General features: G+C 37.7%; 1 protein-coding gene across 1 annotated transcript; it reads right to left on the bottom strand.

The window, feature by feature from the left end:
• Positions 1-907: 907 nt before the first annotated feature.
• LOC118803389 lies at positions 908-6,907 on the bottom strand. Its single transcript, XM_036563884.1, has 2 exons — positions 6,209-6,907; positions 908-1,608 (listed from the first exon to the last, which is right to left on the bottom strand). Exon 2 carries the CDS (start codon positions 1,580-1,582, stop codon positions 908-910), a length of 675 nt encoding a protein of 224 aa, XP_036419777.1. The 5' UTR covers positions 1,583-1,608; positions 6,209-6,907.
• Between the last annotated feature and the right edge of the window lie 10,544 nt (positions 6,908-17,451).

Below are 17,451 nucleotides of genomic sequence, written 5' to 3'. Positions count from 1 at the left end.
GTTTAATAAAAAAAAATGTTGATGTTACAAGTACTTATTGTCCTCCTTGTAGACAAAATCTATATGAAATACTTTAGAAAGAATTACGTTTTGTACACATGTAAAACATATGGAGATATATTTCCTTTGCATATGAGAAGGGCCTAATGTATTAAAGAATTACATTACTGACATTGCAAATTACACACTTATATACATCTATTATAATATAACTATTATTGTCTTTAATTCACTGAAATTGTGGAATATTTTAATTTTATGTTCTTTTTAAGCTTCTCTTATTGTTAAGTTGTAAAGCTCACTCACTACTGATCATATGAATGTTCTGAGTGTCAGTGCTGAACTTGTTTCCTTTAATCTTAGTCCACATCTCTGCAAATACTGACTCTGGTCTAAGCTCTAAACAGTTATTGATTAGAGTACGTACTTCTGCGTCTCCTGACTTACTACAAAATGATCAGTCATTAACAGCTGCACTGTATAAAGCCTCTTTGTTTGAATTTTCACATTTAAGCAAGTCTATGCTGGGACTTCAGAGCTCAACATTAAAACCAACCTCCAGTATCCTGTCTCTCTCCTGACTCTCTCTTTTTGGCAGAGACAAAGATTTACGACAAGATGAAAAGCCAATAAGCAGCCGGCTGAAGTCCCTGACTTCTTGATCTGCTGCCCATCATCTATGTGATATGTTTGGCATGTATGTCAAATTTCGAAAGTCTGTGTGTAACAGCAGGCAGAACAATAATCTTTTAAGACTTAATTCTTGAGTTTAATTTTGTCAACTGAGTTATTAATATTAATATTTTTATTGATAAACATAAAACTCAGGAACTCATTCTTTGCTTTTTTGATATGAAAGTTTTTAAACTCCTTGTTACTCATCAGTGTTATACTGAAAGGTAGGAACTCACTCTGGGTCAGAGGACACAGGTTCACTGCTGAAACCAGGAGACTGCCCCATGGACACACAGCTGGTTTCTCTTCCTCCTCTTCTGAATTCAGGAGGTAGCCACATGGACCGGTCACTCTTCATAGACACACAGCTGGGTTTTCTTCTTCCTCTTCTGAATTCAGGAGGTAGCCACATGGACCGGTCACTCTTCATAGACACACAGCTGGGTTTTCTTCTTCCTCTTCTGAATTCAGGAGGTAGCCACATGGACCGGTCACTCTTCATAGACACACAGCTGGGTTTTCTTCTTCCTCTTTTGAATTCAGGAGGTAGCCACATGGACCGGTCACTCTTCATAGACACACAGCTGGGTTTTCTTTTTCCTCTTCTGAATTCAGGAGGTAGCCACATGGACCGGTCACTCTTCATAGACACACAGCTGGGTTTTCTTCTTCCTCTTCTGAATTCAGGAGGTAGCCACATGGACCGGCCACTCTTCATAGACACACAGCTGGGTTTTTTTGATCTTCTTCTGAATTCAGGAGGTAGCCACATGGACCGGTCACTCTTCATAGACACACAGCTGGGTTCTCCTCCATTGCTGAATTCAGGAGGTAGCCACATGGACCGGTCACTCTTCATAGACACACAGCTGGTCTCTCTTTCAGTGCTCAGTGGAGGTTCCATCATGGACCTAATAAGCAGGGTGTTAATATCTACCTGAAATCAAAACAGATGTTTTTACTTTGTTAGCTCATGTATTTGGTTTTAAGCACGATTCATCACATCATATGATTTAAAAGACAGTACCACTTTACAGGCCCGCAATAAGACTGAACGGTTAGAAATTAATTTATTAAAGGTTATTACCAAGTTCAAACACCTTAATGACTTTTTGTCATTTTGGGGGTACGTCAAAAAAATCTGACATTAATCTTCATTTAGTTTTATTAGCCTCCTGCACAGTTACACACTTCTCTGATACAGGCAACACAAACAGCTTCCAGCACATGGCAAACTAACGCTCTAAGAATTAGATATTGTACCCTTTTATTATAAAAGGTTGTATTAGATAAGAAAGAGTTTCAGGAGAAACTAACAGCAGTAAAGTTAGTTCAGTCTGTCCTGCCCTGCTGGGTGCGTGAATGAACTCAGTATCATTTACTAACTGTCGTTAAGGCCTGTATGATGCTTGTCAGTCGTGTACTTGAGTTAGCTTCACTTTCACAGACGTGGTTTAGATCACAGTTGCAGTGAGTTGTTTTGTAGCTGCTGTGATCAGAGCTTAGCTGTTTTGTTAACATGCTTGTGGCGCTGCTTTGTGTTGTAGTGCAGTTAAACGCTGAGCAGATGATGATAAATGTGATCTGTGGTTCAGGTTAGTGAACATTTTGTTACTTGCGGTTCATTTTACATCTGCAGACTCTCTCACACACATAGTGCCCCCATACTGATGCTGCAGCATTTACGATTACAAATCAAAACAATTCAGTCATCTGCCTCCCTGAGCTTTTACAGGAACTCCTGACTGACCCACACCCATAATACAGTCATAGAGAAGCATCTCTAATATTGCTCATTTATTAAGTATTACTAATTTTAAGGTAAATATGAACAAAATCGATATAAAAATGTAGAAGTACATTAATATACCCTCAACAGTACAATAATGGTCTTAAGGCTCAATTGTGATGTAATGGCTGAAGTCACAACAAAGGATATGAAGAAGAAATAATATACTATACTGTACTGTTAAACTTATTACTTACCTTATTTTGGCTTCTCTATCACTCAGCATTAAACCTGTCAGCTTTACCACGTCAAACAGAACAGGTGTTGCCCTGTTTACATACTGATACATATCTTTATAAGGGGTTGTCTTATCGTACAGTAATAACACCCAGAAATGTAAAAAGATTGAAGATTTTGCAGCTGACTTGGTCGAAAATGGAATAAAACCCAATAATGTAATAGCCTGACCAGTAATATGATACATTTACTTGATGTAACTAATCACTAATACTATTACTAATATTGATATTATGTATAATAACAAAAGAATTTATCTGGTAATATGAATCCTAATTACATTATTTGGAATTTATTACATTTATAGAGTTGACCATATGTAACAAATTATTTCATTTTCGAGAATTTATGTCCAGCTCCTGAAGTCCTCAACATTCAGTCATCTTGGAATAAAGTGGGTATTATATCACATATATATAAATATTTAATCACAAAACCTAAATATTCTTTCATCATAAATAAACATTGGACAGAACAGTAAAGCTCATTTCTCTATTTGGAAGTTACACATTGTTAAACTAAATGATTTGTATTCATGAACCGGTGTTTGTAAATATGAATACATGTTAAATTCAGCAAATAAACAGTAACTGTACTGAAATTTGATTTGAGCAGGGGTGCTGAAACTTTTGCATACCACTGCACGTCATTTGCAAATCTGAATACACACAAACATTTACAAGGCCTATCATTTATAAACATTTGTAAATGTTAAAATTCTGATGTAAATATGATTTATCCATGATGAATAATGGTTGGTTATGTTCTAATCAAAGTTAGTGTTACCAAACGTTGTATTACACTATTGGATAAGTTATTACATCTTTGACCAAGTTAAGAGCAAAATTTTCTTACGTTTTTGAGATTTTTGGGAAAGAATTACAATATTAGGCTCTGCAGTTCCCTAATGTTCAAATCATGACCAACTATTTTCCTCAAAAGCAGTGTTTACCAGCCCTGGTCCAGGAGATCGACCTTCCTGTAGAGCCTCATTCCAACCACAACCTGCCACACCTGCTCCACTAATGATCTTCTTCAGCCCCTGATTGGCTGGATCAGGTGAATCAGTGTCAGGTAAGAGGTGGGCAGCGTGTTAGATGCAGGTTGGAACTGAACTCTGCAGGAAAGTAAATCTCCAGGAGGAGGTTTGGTGACAGCATGTAGCTCTGCAGTCTTTATGCTCCCTCTTCTGGTGAAACAGCGCTACTGCACATTAACTCGCCTTTACAGCCTGTGTTTTTTAATCGACGCTACGCTTAAATAATCCTGATTAAGAAGCCCGGATTAAACAACGCGCTTTACATTCAGACAATCTGCGAGTTTAGAAACATAAAAATGTAAAATATATTAAATCAAACTGGTCCAACTTACTGTTCACTGTTGCCCTTTTTTTGTTATAACTGCTTAATAATGATTTTTAAGGTGTTTACAGCCTAATTAATAACCATTAATAAGATGATTGTAAACCATTCATAAACGCTTTATAAGGATAGTCTTATTTTAAAGTGGTACCATTTTATCTTTGTGTTTATGTTCTGTCTCATGCGGTGTTAAACCACCCAAATAGTACCTGCTCTGTGAGGGTCCATGGGGGTCCTGACCACTGAAGAACAGGTAAAAGGGAGCTAACAAAGTATGCAGAGAAACAGATGGACTACATATATATGATTTTGGAATAAAGCAGGTGTTATATTAAGCTGTTGTTAGATATCGTGTCATGTCTCTTTGTATGATACTAAATCATATTACAGTCATTACTGACAGCATATCTTACTCGTAATTGTAATCTACTTCATCTGTCCATGTAATTAAGCACCTACTCATTTTTACAGATCTACAGATTTTTCCAGGTGTTTTTTTCCATCTACTCAACTTTTCAACTGAAGTGACCAACTTCCTGAGGTCACCAACTCAACCCGGTGAAGTTTTTCCCTGCACCTTCAGAAGGGGGCGCTGTGAGCCCTCTGGCTGTGTTCCAGTCAAATTGTTATTATTTATTGGGTTTTTCAGTCATGAATATGTTTATGTAAAGTTGCCAGCTGCTAACTTTCCACTGGTCATACTGGTGCTATCAGCTGTCTCAGCTGGTCACAGCAGCACATGATTTGGTTGCACTCCTTTTTTTTGGTACAGGTATTAAGCTGCATGCTGATGAACAGTTGTCTTCATTTGCATATCCTAGTTTTGCATTGATGTAAAGACTGACTTTGATAGTGACTCAAAATATTTCATATTTGTGAAATATTTTAATCTGAACGTTGTTTTTTTCCACAAGCAGTGGCTGAGAATATAGGCCGTCTTCTATTATATAATTAAAAATAATATAACATTATCAAATAAAGCAAAGCATCACGACAGCATGTGTTTCTACATGTGCTCTAAAATTTTACTCCCTGACCAAATCCTCAGTGATAAACTTATAATCATAAGCTTTATGAGACTGACCATTTTAATTTAAACATCATTATGCAATATGTTACATATTTTAGAGCGTAATTTATACGTATGTATTTATCATAGCTTAACATATTGGGGGAAAACATTTTAAACCTGTATTACTTTTGCCCAGATCACATTTTATATTAAATTTTTTACCCTGTCTGTTAAATTCAGCAAATAATCAGTAGTTGTGTATTAAAATGTGCAGTAGTGAGTCTCTGTAGATGATCTGTAACTTATTTACACTCAGAACATCAACAACATGGAATCTGACCGGGGTGCACTAACTTTTACATACGACTGCAAACTGTCATTTATAAATATGAATACACTCATCAACAACTATGTGGACCATCATCTGTAAACAACTGTAAAGGTTCAAATTCTGATAGATTAATGATCTGTTCATACTAATAATGATTAGTTAATGATCTATTAATGAAAATTACTCTCTCTCTCTTTCTCTCTCTCTAACTCTCTCTCTCTCTCTCTCGCTGTCACGCGCCCCAGGCACGTCACTATCTGCACGAGCCAAAACTTAAAACTTATGATTTTATTTATTTACTTACTGATTGATGATTTGTGATGACTGTGGCTCATTTATCCATAAAATCCGTTTAAAATGTATATATTTATATATGTATTTGTATAAACCCGGTTGATTTTTTGCGGCGTCAACACGAGAAAATGGAGGATCGAGGTGTCGCGAGCGCGCAGCCGCTCCTTCCGCGAGCGGGCTCTACAGTAATCAGTCAGTCTGGTGTTTATCGGACTAAAACAGGAGCAGAGCTGAATGTGAAGCAGCGCTGATCGCTGATCCTTCAGTAAATCCAGCTTTACAGCGTTTCTCTACAGTTAAACCTGTTTATACTGAAACCTTTCAGTCCTTTCAGCTCAATAAGAACTGCGTCACCGTCTTTGGCCGGCAGACATTTTGTAGCTCGGAGGAGGAGTTTAGTCCAGTTCTGAGTTCGGATTAAAACGGGTTTAAACCGGGAGGAAACACCAACACCCGGTCCTGCTTTAATCTCAGTCAGTATTCCTCATTTCTGTGCTGAATAATCTCACCGTGTTGAGTCCAGAGCGCTGATCTGGGGGATCTTCTCTCGGACTATGATGGCGACATGTTACCGTTACTTTCCTCAGAGTTACTTTCGGTTTGGTCTTCACTGAGGAAGCGCTGCTCTGATCACTCAGGTCCACTCAACTTTCCCTCACAGATGAAGTCTGCGTGCTCTGATCACTCAGGTCCACTCAACTTTCCCTCACAGATGAAGTCTGTGTGCTCTGATCCTGCGGAGCCCGGGAGCTGAAAATGGTGATTATTTTAATAAGGCGAAACTAATACACGAGGCCACGAGTTAAGTCAATATTTGTGGCCTCAATATATGAATTCATAGATGCGCCTTATTAAAAATAAATCAACCTGTCGCCTTAAGGGTGACACTGATAACGTAGGTCCATTCAAATTTCCCCCACAGGTGATTCCTAAAGTTTGTGTCCAAACTAATGATGAACTGAAGTTTTTAACAAAATTATTATTTTTATTCATTGATAGTTCAATTAATTGATTCATTTCTATTGTTTTCTATTCTGTTCCACAAAAGATGCTGCAACTAAAATTAAAAGCACTAAAGATTCTTTTTTGTTTTATTGCTATTATTTTTATCACAGCTACAGTTTTAATCAGGGCGTAAAGTCGGATTAATCAGGTGTAGGAATTTCTTTAAAAGGCACCAACAAAGTGGGGGCAGTACTGTTCAGTGTGTGTTTATTATATGGTGTTATCAGCTCTGATATCATGACAGTGTGATTAAACCATCCAGCCGTATCTGTATCTCAATATCTAGATGCTCATGTAGCTTAACACACAGTCTGAGGTGATGATTTAGACATGCAGTTAGCACCATGCTAATTGGTGGGACATTATATTAGCTACATTAGCCTCGTAGCTCCTGTGCTAAAGCTAAAGAAGCAAACTTCAGACCCCAAACATGCCTGATCAGCTACAACAGCACTACACTCAAAAAAATAATTTGTTGGATTTACTTAATCCAGTTATATCAACAATTTCCACTAAACTGAGTTGTGTTAGATATAATTAAATCATATTATTAAACATCAAATAACCAACTTAAGTAAAACCAACATGACTGTAATATGGTTAGCTTGGTTTTAATTAATAGGTTTGTGTGTAGCCAACTAAACTGACCAACATAAACTCAACAAAATGCTTTTTCTTTTGTTTTACTTAATTGTGCTGATTAATGACAACAGAGAGATATTTCATTATACCGACTTAACTCACTTATGTAAATGTAACGATGTTGGACCACCGATACTCAACTGTATTTAATAAGATTAACTAAACTATACTTCATCCTTCCAACCTAACTGGCTTAAATAATTGGGGCAACTACTGAATTTCATTTTACTTAGCTGTTTTTCATTTTAACAATGGTAGTAATTTTAAGTACACTTACTAAACCTGTCAAAAAAAAATCCACACAGTAAATTGAAATCAATCACTGTAGCTGTATCAACAGAATGGGACTTGCCCAGACCAAAAACGTAAGCTTTCCAACAGAGTGCAGAATGAAAACAGTTGAAAATTAATATTTAAATAACTTTTGAAAAAAAGTTTAATTTAAGAAAACTGTAAATTCAGATCCCCACTAAGTTTTTTAGTTTGCAAAATACATTTTCACTGGAAATTTCAATTGAAAATCTAAAATCTCTTTATGTCAATATGAAATTAGGGTAAACAGAAAACAATATTCAAATAAAGAGTGAACCAATGTAATGTCACATAGGAAATATTTCAAAATAAAATAACTAAATAAAAAAATCATTTTTCCCTTGCCACTTTAGTAGCGTTAAAAACAAAACAACAAATTCAGAAAGTGCATCACACAGCCAGAACATTATCAAAACAGTACATGTTTAAACCAACATGTCACGCTAAAGAGATCACAAACAGTAATGCAAAATATGCATCTTAATTTGGTGCCAATGGCTTTTGCTCCAAGCTCACTCAATATCGCTGTACGTCACAAAGTTTCTCTTACCCTCATATTCTTGCTATTTTTCCAGTAAATCTCTTATTGCCCACTCATTTACACCATTCTGTTATTTTTTTTTATATCCATTTTTTTATGGACATAAAAATGCAACCCAACATAGTTTTTAACTGTTAAGCTCATCCCGTCTCTCTTTTGTGAACATTAAGTCTGTTAAAACATTCAGACATCAAGCATTCGAAACAAAGAGCATGTCACATCTTACAACGAATAATCATGACAGTTCAACATATGGATCCAAAAAGATTGTTTATTTTGATTGCCCTAGCTCCAAGCCTCCTTCCCTGTCACCTCAGAGCATTCAACTAAAAGGCTCCACACTCACTTGCAATTTCATGTCTACATTGTCCCTTCAAACAGTTTGTTTTTTAGCACTTGAGCCCTTCTTGAGAGATGTCTGCCATCCAGTTCCATCACAAGTTTTTGTAGAACCTCAAATGTGTACTTAAGGTTGGTTGGGCAGCTCAAGTCCAATGTGTACATGAGGCCAAATAAAACAGCGACTGCGTTTGCAACGTTACCAAGGTCGCGAAGCACTTCCACACCTTTGATGATTATTCCAACATCTTCCAGCTCATCTGTAGGTTCTGCACCTTCCTTCTTTATGGCAAAGATTCCTAGAATTGTCTGCTCCATCTCCTGGTTGTCCCCAACATCCTCAAAAATAGAACAAATAGACCTTAAGCCAAAACATGCACAAGCCACAAAAAAAACCTGTTGTCAACAGAACATCCATAAATCATACCTTCGAATATTCCAGAAACTGCTGCTAATAATGTTATGATTTTAATATGCAAGTGTGGCAAGTATCTCTTCTCTCAGCTGAAGCAAGCATGGCAATTTTCTATATTTTTCTTATTGTCAACAAATATGTTTGGAGTCAAACCAACAATTAACTGATCTACTAACAAGCATTGTGTGTGTGTAATCAAAGCCTGGTATATCTTATTTTTCTGTACCATAGACCGCCACTGTTGCCCAAAAGCTATCAAAAACAAGCCAATGAGTCACACCACTGCACTGGGTGACGTTCCTTTATTGTGAGTTTATTCATGTTAGTTTGTTTAGAAACAGCCCCAACAAGCACAAACAGAAAAAGTAATTCTGTGGAAAAAGCGAAGAGCGAAAGAGGCCAAAATACTTACAAGATACTCCCTTATGAGGTTTTCAGGGTCTTCGTTGAGGTAAACAATCATTGCCTTCAGTATGCAAGCTCTTTTTGTTTCAATGGCGTCATTCTGCAGCAAAGAACAAGAGAAATGTATAAGTGGTTATAATGTTGTATTGTGCAGCATTTAACAGCAGAGATGCATCACCACACAAGCAAACTGTCATGCCAATTTACAGGCAGTGTTTGGCCACATATTATTGTGGCATGATTTGGGACACACATTCTAATAACACAAGCACCTGTAATGTAAGTGTTTCATAATTACTTGTGGTAACTAGTTATAATTAGCAAATAATTATATATTGCAAGTTACAGTACAATAAACAACGTATTGTAGAAAGGTACTTATTGAATTAATAAAAGATACAGTATGTTAAGTAGTGTTCATGAAAACTTGAAACAGAATGAATAAGGTGCCCATCAGAATCAGGACACAGTCATCGAAGGCCTGTTTACACCTGGCATTAACATGCGTTTTTGGTGATCAGATCATGTTCGGTGTTGCTTGTCCACATGAAAAGCAAGGTGTAAACACCAAGATGCATTGTGAACAGTTTACGATTGGATCACTCAAACCACATTTGGAGGTGGTCCGAGACAGATCTAGTCAACATTTAATACAAGTATAAACAGAATTCGTCTTCTGTGATCGGATTCTGTCAGGCAAGTGGACATACGTTGGTCGAAAAAACATTAATACGAGTAACTATTACTGTAGATCTTGGCTTCTCCATCCCTCACGCCCTCTCTCTCTTGCTCGGCTGTGTGTGTGTCCGTGCTTGCGCTTACCAGTAGATGAGAGCAGTAACTTTTTTCCCTTGTGGTTTAAATAGATCGTCAGGTTTTCTGATTCAGCCATTACTGGAATATTAGGACCTTCTACTGTTCCACCGCATTGGAGAACCCACACTATTATTCTAAACTGCTCACAGGCTCAATGAGAAGGATAATTTTGATGAGAAACTGTTGTTTACAGGTAGAAAAACAAACGTACGCAGTGGTGTGCTTTTTACGGAGAAGTAAAATCGGATCTTGTGTGTTCACTCTGGGGACGCATTTTACTGACAAGGGTAAACAGAATCCGTAAGTATATCCAGATACTCTCCGGATACAAAACACTTGTTAATGCCAGGTGTAAACAGACCCCAAGATGACTCAAATGATCTTAGCATTTAGTCGGGAGATCAAGGTAAAATGTTTCTGTTCTAACAGACACATTTACAGTACATAATAGTCAGATTTTATGCATTTAAGTATAAACGGATATGCAAATAGTTCCAACCATCAATGTACAAGGGCACTAGATAAAGAAATCAAGAATATTTAAATCGTGTGAACAGCTGTCTGAATAAATATGTTCATCCACCAGATATCATTTTGTCGCATACAGAAGTAATACAACTGCACAATAATAATAAAGTAAATTGAATCTGCAAAATATTCCTGAACACTTGTTAGAAACACACCTTTTCTGCAAAGATATTCCTAATTTTTTGTCCAGCAGCTCCTCCTTTTCTTCGCAAAACTTTTATCAGCTGGGAAGAGTGGTGATCTAGCTGCTGCATGAACTTGGATCTTAGTGGGACAGTGGTGATGCGTGCAAACTCTGCTTCCACCTACAAACATTTAACAATGACAGAAAAAATAAAAATGGTTCGTGTTCCACAGCAAATTATGGATTAATAAAAACATGAATGTAATTACCCAAAAAAACAAATGGTATTTTTACTTCCCATTTCATTTTAGTTAAAAACACTGCTAGAGTGGTACATAAACAGGTAGTATGCGCCCTTCTAAACTATAAACCAATACAGTAATCATTTGTCCAGGATGAGGACACCTTTTACAAATAATTATTCTTCCCCAAAGCTATCATTTTCATGGAAGCTATGATAATTTCCTGGTATGATTTTCTGACCCAGTTTCAATGACCACCACAAGTGACCAGACTTTGGACAAACTTGCCACAGTGATTTTTTTTACCCACTCCCCCGCCCCCCCCCAATGGCATCACATGGAAAAACGTTCATACTGTATTAGAATATTTTGATAATTACAATTGTCATTGTAATTTTCATGTGAACATTCCTTTAAAAGGCCATCCCCGTAAACCTCAAAAATAGTTATTTATCAACACAACATGGACTGACCTCACGTTCAGAAAAGAGAGCTGGCCATCTTTCTGCAATGAAAATCTGCAATGAAAGGCTTGTCTTCAATCACCTCATGCCGCCTGTAAGCAAAAGTCCTTTCCATCTTCTCCTTGACCACCTGCTGGTTGTTTGTCTTTTTCACCTCAGACAATAGTGACAGCCTCTCTTGCTCTAGGCTCTCTTTGGTATGTCCCACAGGATAGTCTGGATAGTAGTTCATCTCTGCTCTTCTAGGTTTCTTCACTTGATTTGGAGATCTGCTCCCTTAAACATGGGTGCTTCTTCATTAGTGCTTCAGCTACAGCATGAAATTCAGCATCTGAGGGAAGCTTTATATTTGATCATTTGTGATGCCGAGCATTGAAGTCAGACTTCATTTTTGGACTAGGACAGAAGAGGGATACCGTTACTTTCAAAGTCACTATTTGCACGCTGGAGTTGGATCTCTACATCATAGACAAACATGGGCACAGGAAAGTCATCTGGCCATGGCTCACATCTGAGGGATGATGACGATGGTGAAGATGACGATGAAGATGTCGACGGAGATGAGAGAATGTCAGTGTCAGACGACATGGATCTGTTCTCATCCTGGCTGGGTGTCTGTGGTGAGAGGCAAGGGCTACTTGAAGATAAGGCACTTGGGAAGTAAATTACTTTGATGTAGCCTTGTTCTGAATGTCTGATGTGGAGGTCAGGTTGATAAATTCATCAAAATCAGCGTCTTTGTATTGCAGTCTAAAGTCTCCCAACACCTCACATTGTCTCCTTATCTCACTTTTAAGTTCCTCAACAGAGCCTGGTATTCCCAAAGGCAGGGTTACTTTTGCAGAGTCATTTTCTCCTAAGATGATACGAAGCACAGCTGAAGCAGCCATATTGGTCAAGAAGTTATTCTGGAAAAAAGCCAAAGAATAAAATGATTAAAGAAAGTGAGAGGTAATACAATTCATCTGAGTGGACAGTATCAGGTCATCATTCATACACACATCATAGGCATTAAAAGCACAGTTTTGATGTGAAGAAATTCCTCAAACTGTCAAACAAATGTAAAAAGAAAAATACATTTTTTTCTTTTTTTAACTTGTGTAAATTTAAAGAGTTATTTTCTGTCTCATTTTTATCTTCGTTCCAATAAACATTCAATCAATATAAAATTAAAATTAATTACCAGACACGTGTATGTATCTTTTCAGGGTGACCATTCGAAGGGTTAGTTGTCAGTCAGTTCACTTAACTCGACCAACACAACTTCTCTTGCTGATGATGACTGGAGTTCAAATGCTCTGCAGTGCTCTCTGTACCACGAAGATAGTTTTTTGCATATGAAGATCATTAGCTTAAGTGCAATGTCCTCTTTCATGACATCTACTGGAATTGTTGAGATGTGCGTCACATCAAATGCTGATCTCTCATAACTCCTTGTGTGCATGTGATAGCCAATCATTAGCTGGTGCTTATTCGCCAAGGACAGTGTAATGTTCTTGAAAGACTTTGTGTGTCTGACAACCTGTTTGAAAAAACTATGCTTGGCCTCAAAGCGCATGGTCCAAAGCATCACGATGGGGCCAAACAGCTTTATCATTTCTGGATAATGCTCCAGAAAGTGATGTTTTGGCAGGAATCCATGACTGGGAAATTCTTCCCTGTATCTCTGTCTGTGCTCAGAGATTTTACACTCTAAATAAGCCACAGACTCCTCACAGTGGACAGGTGCAACAACAAGCTCTACAATATCTTTCAAGTCTAGAATGACTTTCCAAGCTGGCTCATCTTTAGGGATCAACTGCCCAATCATAAACGGTAACGACCTTATCAAACACCAATTTTCGGGGCATTGCCACCAATTGATTTGCGACTTTCAAAATTAAGCGTCACTAAATGAGGGCGTTTTTTTTGTCACCCCACTTGTATGGAATGTTTTTAATGCACGTATTGAGGTTGTCAAGTGTAAACAACTTCTTGGAAATAAGCTGGGCAAAACACTGTGCAAGCTCAATTGGGACTATGCCCTCAAAAATATCATGGACAACATCAGGGGGGAACCTGATGTGACACTGAAGTGAGCAAGTCTCTCTGTGAAAATACAAGCTTTTTTCACACCTAAAAAGCTGCCTCCTTTTGCCTGTGCAGTATTTACATGGACTTGATGAATCTCTTTGTTTCTGGTGGTAAATGCGCCTGATTTTACTTCTTTGACCTGAGTCTCTGCCCGCTGTGCTGTGCAACACCTACAGAAACACTGGCCTGAGAAACTTTCCACGAAGCCGGCAATTCCGTGTGCCGCGAGATTGTCTGACATCACACACTGAAGGTTCCCCTTCAAAAACGTACCCAGCTGTGCAACAAAAACTCCCTGCCGCTCAACGGTAACAAGGTCTTGGAATAGTGGCTCGAATATTTTGCGATAGCCACAAGTCTTCATGTCCTCACTTTTACATGAAAGAGCTAGGTATACTGAGGTCAAAGAAGAATGACTGCCAGGAGGCAAATTTCCCAGACAGCACAGAGTTTGTGTACGAAGTACCGAGGTGGTTGCAAAGTTCAAAGTCATCTACATATAGGCAGACAGAACTTCTCAATTCTTCCCCTGACAGAAAATCATTGTTCTTAAAGTAGTAAAGTACTGGCCATCTTCAAAAAATCTGTAATGCAGGCGGTCATGCACTATCTGTTGTTGTCTTCTCCTTTCAACAATCTTGCTAAGCCCACCTTTTTGATTGACTAGCTGGTGTAAAACCTTTAGCAAAGGAACATACTGAAAACTTCTTTTTGCCTTTGCATCAAGGATATACTGAACTGGATCAACAATATAGAAATGATCTTTGTAATATTGCTTCCGCTTAAAAGAAGTGGCTAATGGTCCATTTTCCCTAAAGCTTTTGAGAGAGGGTTGGATGAACAAAGTGCACAGCCTAACTCTTTGATGAGGAACTGGTCAACATGCATGTTATGTTTATTAAAGAAATCAGCAAGAATGTTGCTAGATACAGGCACTAAGGCAGTACTAATCAAATACTGAAACTCGTTTAGTAGCTCATCAACAGCAGAGCTTGGTACATGGAAACAGTTTTCCAATTTTAATAAAACAAATGTCAATTTCTCTTCTATAACTTGTAGCACATTCTCTGGTTTTGGGACCAGTGCATCATCTTCAGGTTCAGCATCAAGCAACTCCTCACTCTCTCTCAAACATGTATCATCCAAAGTGCAAAGTGAATCTATCGCGCCATTCTTCACAATTCTAGCTTTAAAATCATTCAGTGTATATGTCTTGTGCTTTCTGTTCTTGTGCGTCTGATATGTTCCATAAATATTTGTTTGAAAGGAACAATTATCAAACATACAACAGATGGTTTCATGTCTTTTTAGATGGCTGTTAACATGAGCAAAAAAATCTCTCGAAGAGGCAATGTCACTACATGAACAATGATGACAGCTAAATGTTGTGCAATCTACTGATCTTTGAGATGTCTGACCAGAATGTGATCTACAAAGGTGGCTTCGAAGTGCATTCCAAGTTTTAAATGTGCAAGGACAATTTGAATATGTGCATGGATAAGGGTGTCTGCGGCCAAAGTGGCCATGGTTTAACCTGTAGTGCTTCAGTAACTGATATCTTGTAGTAGTATCAAGCAGCACAGTCTTTACACCTCCACATTCATGTTACTGGAAAAAAAAACATAATAAATAAATACATAATATTCATTGTATATATTAGTTGCTACTTCAATGTATCCAACATAGATGCGAGCGTGATTCTGTAGTCTGGCGCACTGAAATTACATCACATGAAAGCCTACTAATGCCAAAGTGATGACATTTGGCACAAGTTTGCTGGCTTGTGTGGGTATTTTGGCAAGGCTGGCAGTGTGACATCAATTCACTGCACTGCAGTGTTAGTGTGCTTGTAGCATTCTTCATATTTTAACTGCTAAACAATGTCAATTCAGGGTATTCTGTAATATCCCAATGATAAATATATTTGTATCAGGTTTGGAAATGTTTGTCTTCGACACTGTGCAATAGAGGTGATTTACTGAAACTCAATTTAAAAACACCTCGGAGAAAATAGTCTAAGAGTACAGGATGACAACTTCAGTAGTGTCCATTTTTAAGACTTTAACCCTTCATTATAATGTTAAATATTTCTAATCAATAATTTGCAAGATGGCATTGTACGTACCACTACTAAAGAGCCACAAAAAGTAGACCATCAAGTCTTCAAGCTCAGAAATGTTCTTATAGAGAGACGTCCTGTAATAACACATTCAGAAAACATGATTAGAAAACAGTCAAAACTAGAATATGTGTTTAAAAAAAGAGAGAACATTTTAGTTTTACACTTCTTATTACATTAAAACCTGACAATGATGGATCATTTAATACATGCCAACGCTAGGTTTGGTACAGGTTTGGCCACTCCAACTTGACCATGTTATATCATTGCTGTGATGCAAAGCCTTGTAACTCCATTTCTGCTTTTTTCACTTCTCACCATAATTTTAATCTGGCTGCTATTCTTTACATTGTGTCAATAATGACTAATGATTAATGAACCAATAGAAATGCTCCAAAGTAACTTGGAATAAAATCTTTTTACATTGACTTCCATTGAAAGTTGAAAAGGTTTTTTTCTTCTCCTGTAAAGTTGCTGTTTTGGAGATATGAGGTTTTTGCATGACAGCAACAATATGTATTTATTAGCAGACTGAAAAATAAAACAAAATATGTTTAATGATTATTAACAGTTGGTTCTTTTGAGGAATTTACAGGTACTGTTAGCACAACTGTGCAGAATTTATTCAACTTTATTCTACATTCTTGACACATCCACTGCACCTTTAATGGTGCAACAGTTACATACTCTACATGAACAAAAGCACTGGGACACACCTCTCAATCCATGAATTCAGGTGTTTCAGTCCCATTAAAATGCATTCAGGCCAATTATCACAGGTGTATGAAATCAAGCACCTTGACATGCAGTCTGTCTTTACACACATTAGTGAAAGAATGGGTGGTTCTAAAGAGTTCACTGAATTCAAGTTGTACTGTAATAGGATGGCAGAGTTGCAACCTCTGTTTAGGAACCACAGCAACTCAGCCACGAAGTGTCAGACCACGTAAAGTTACAGAGCGCGGTCGCCGAGTCCAAATATTTGGAAGCCGTTTTTGAGAAGTTCCATTTCAGCAACCAAAAACTGTTTTTTGAATGGATTGGAGGACACAATGCAGCTAAAAACTAGCTAGTTACGTTTTCAAAATGATCTAGATTCATGTGGACAGGTCCTAATTGAACAGTTTTTTTAAACTCAAATGTGTTTTCACTAGCCAGCTAGCTAACTTGGTTAGCTTATATGTGCTGAGTCCAAATTTCTGTGAGTAACGTACACCAATACCGTCAATATCCAAATATAACCACATACTGACATGTCCACTTTACAGACTGCGTTAGAAAGACATACTTACTAAGATAATTAACTGGATGTAGCTCGATTCTTAATCTCACTGACTTTCACCAAACTCGCGCCTCTCTGCTTCGACAGCCCACATTCACTAAATGAGCATCTGAACATGCGCAACTTCTGTCCTACGGGAAATCGTGCAGTTCATTAAGCACTGTTGCGTTGCATCAAATCAAGTGGCTTTTGTGGCTGTGACAAGTCTTCAGTTTACGTTAAGCCTGCCGATGTGGACTCCGTTAAAACGGCTAACGCAGTTCATTAAACAACATGAACCACTTGCATCTTGGAGGCTCTTAAAGATATTTAATTGCTGCACTATCTAACTAAAAACTGCACTATCAATAAAATACCACCGTTACACCCAAAACTCAGAAAGACTGACCGTTTAATGGTGAATTGCCAACTATGCCAGCAAGCCCTAGCCCTATCGCTAGCTAGC

Source organism: Colossoma macropomum, unplaced genomic scaffold (genome assembly GCF_904425465.1).
Source record: "Colossoma macropomum unplaced genomic scaffold, Colossoma_macropomum, whole genome shotgun sequence".
Taxonomy (NCBI): Eukaryota; Metazoa; Chordata; class Actinopteri; order Characiformes; family Serrasalmidae; genus Colossoma; species Colossoma macropomum.
Note: the sequence above shows the minus strand (reverse complement) of the source record. Positions and strands in the feature narration are given on the sequence as shown.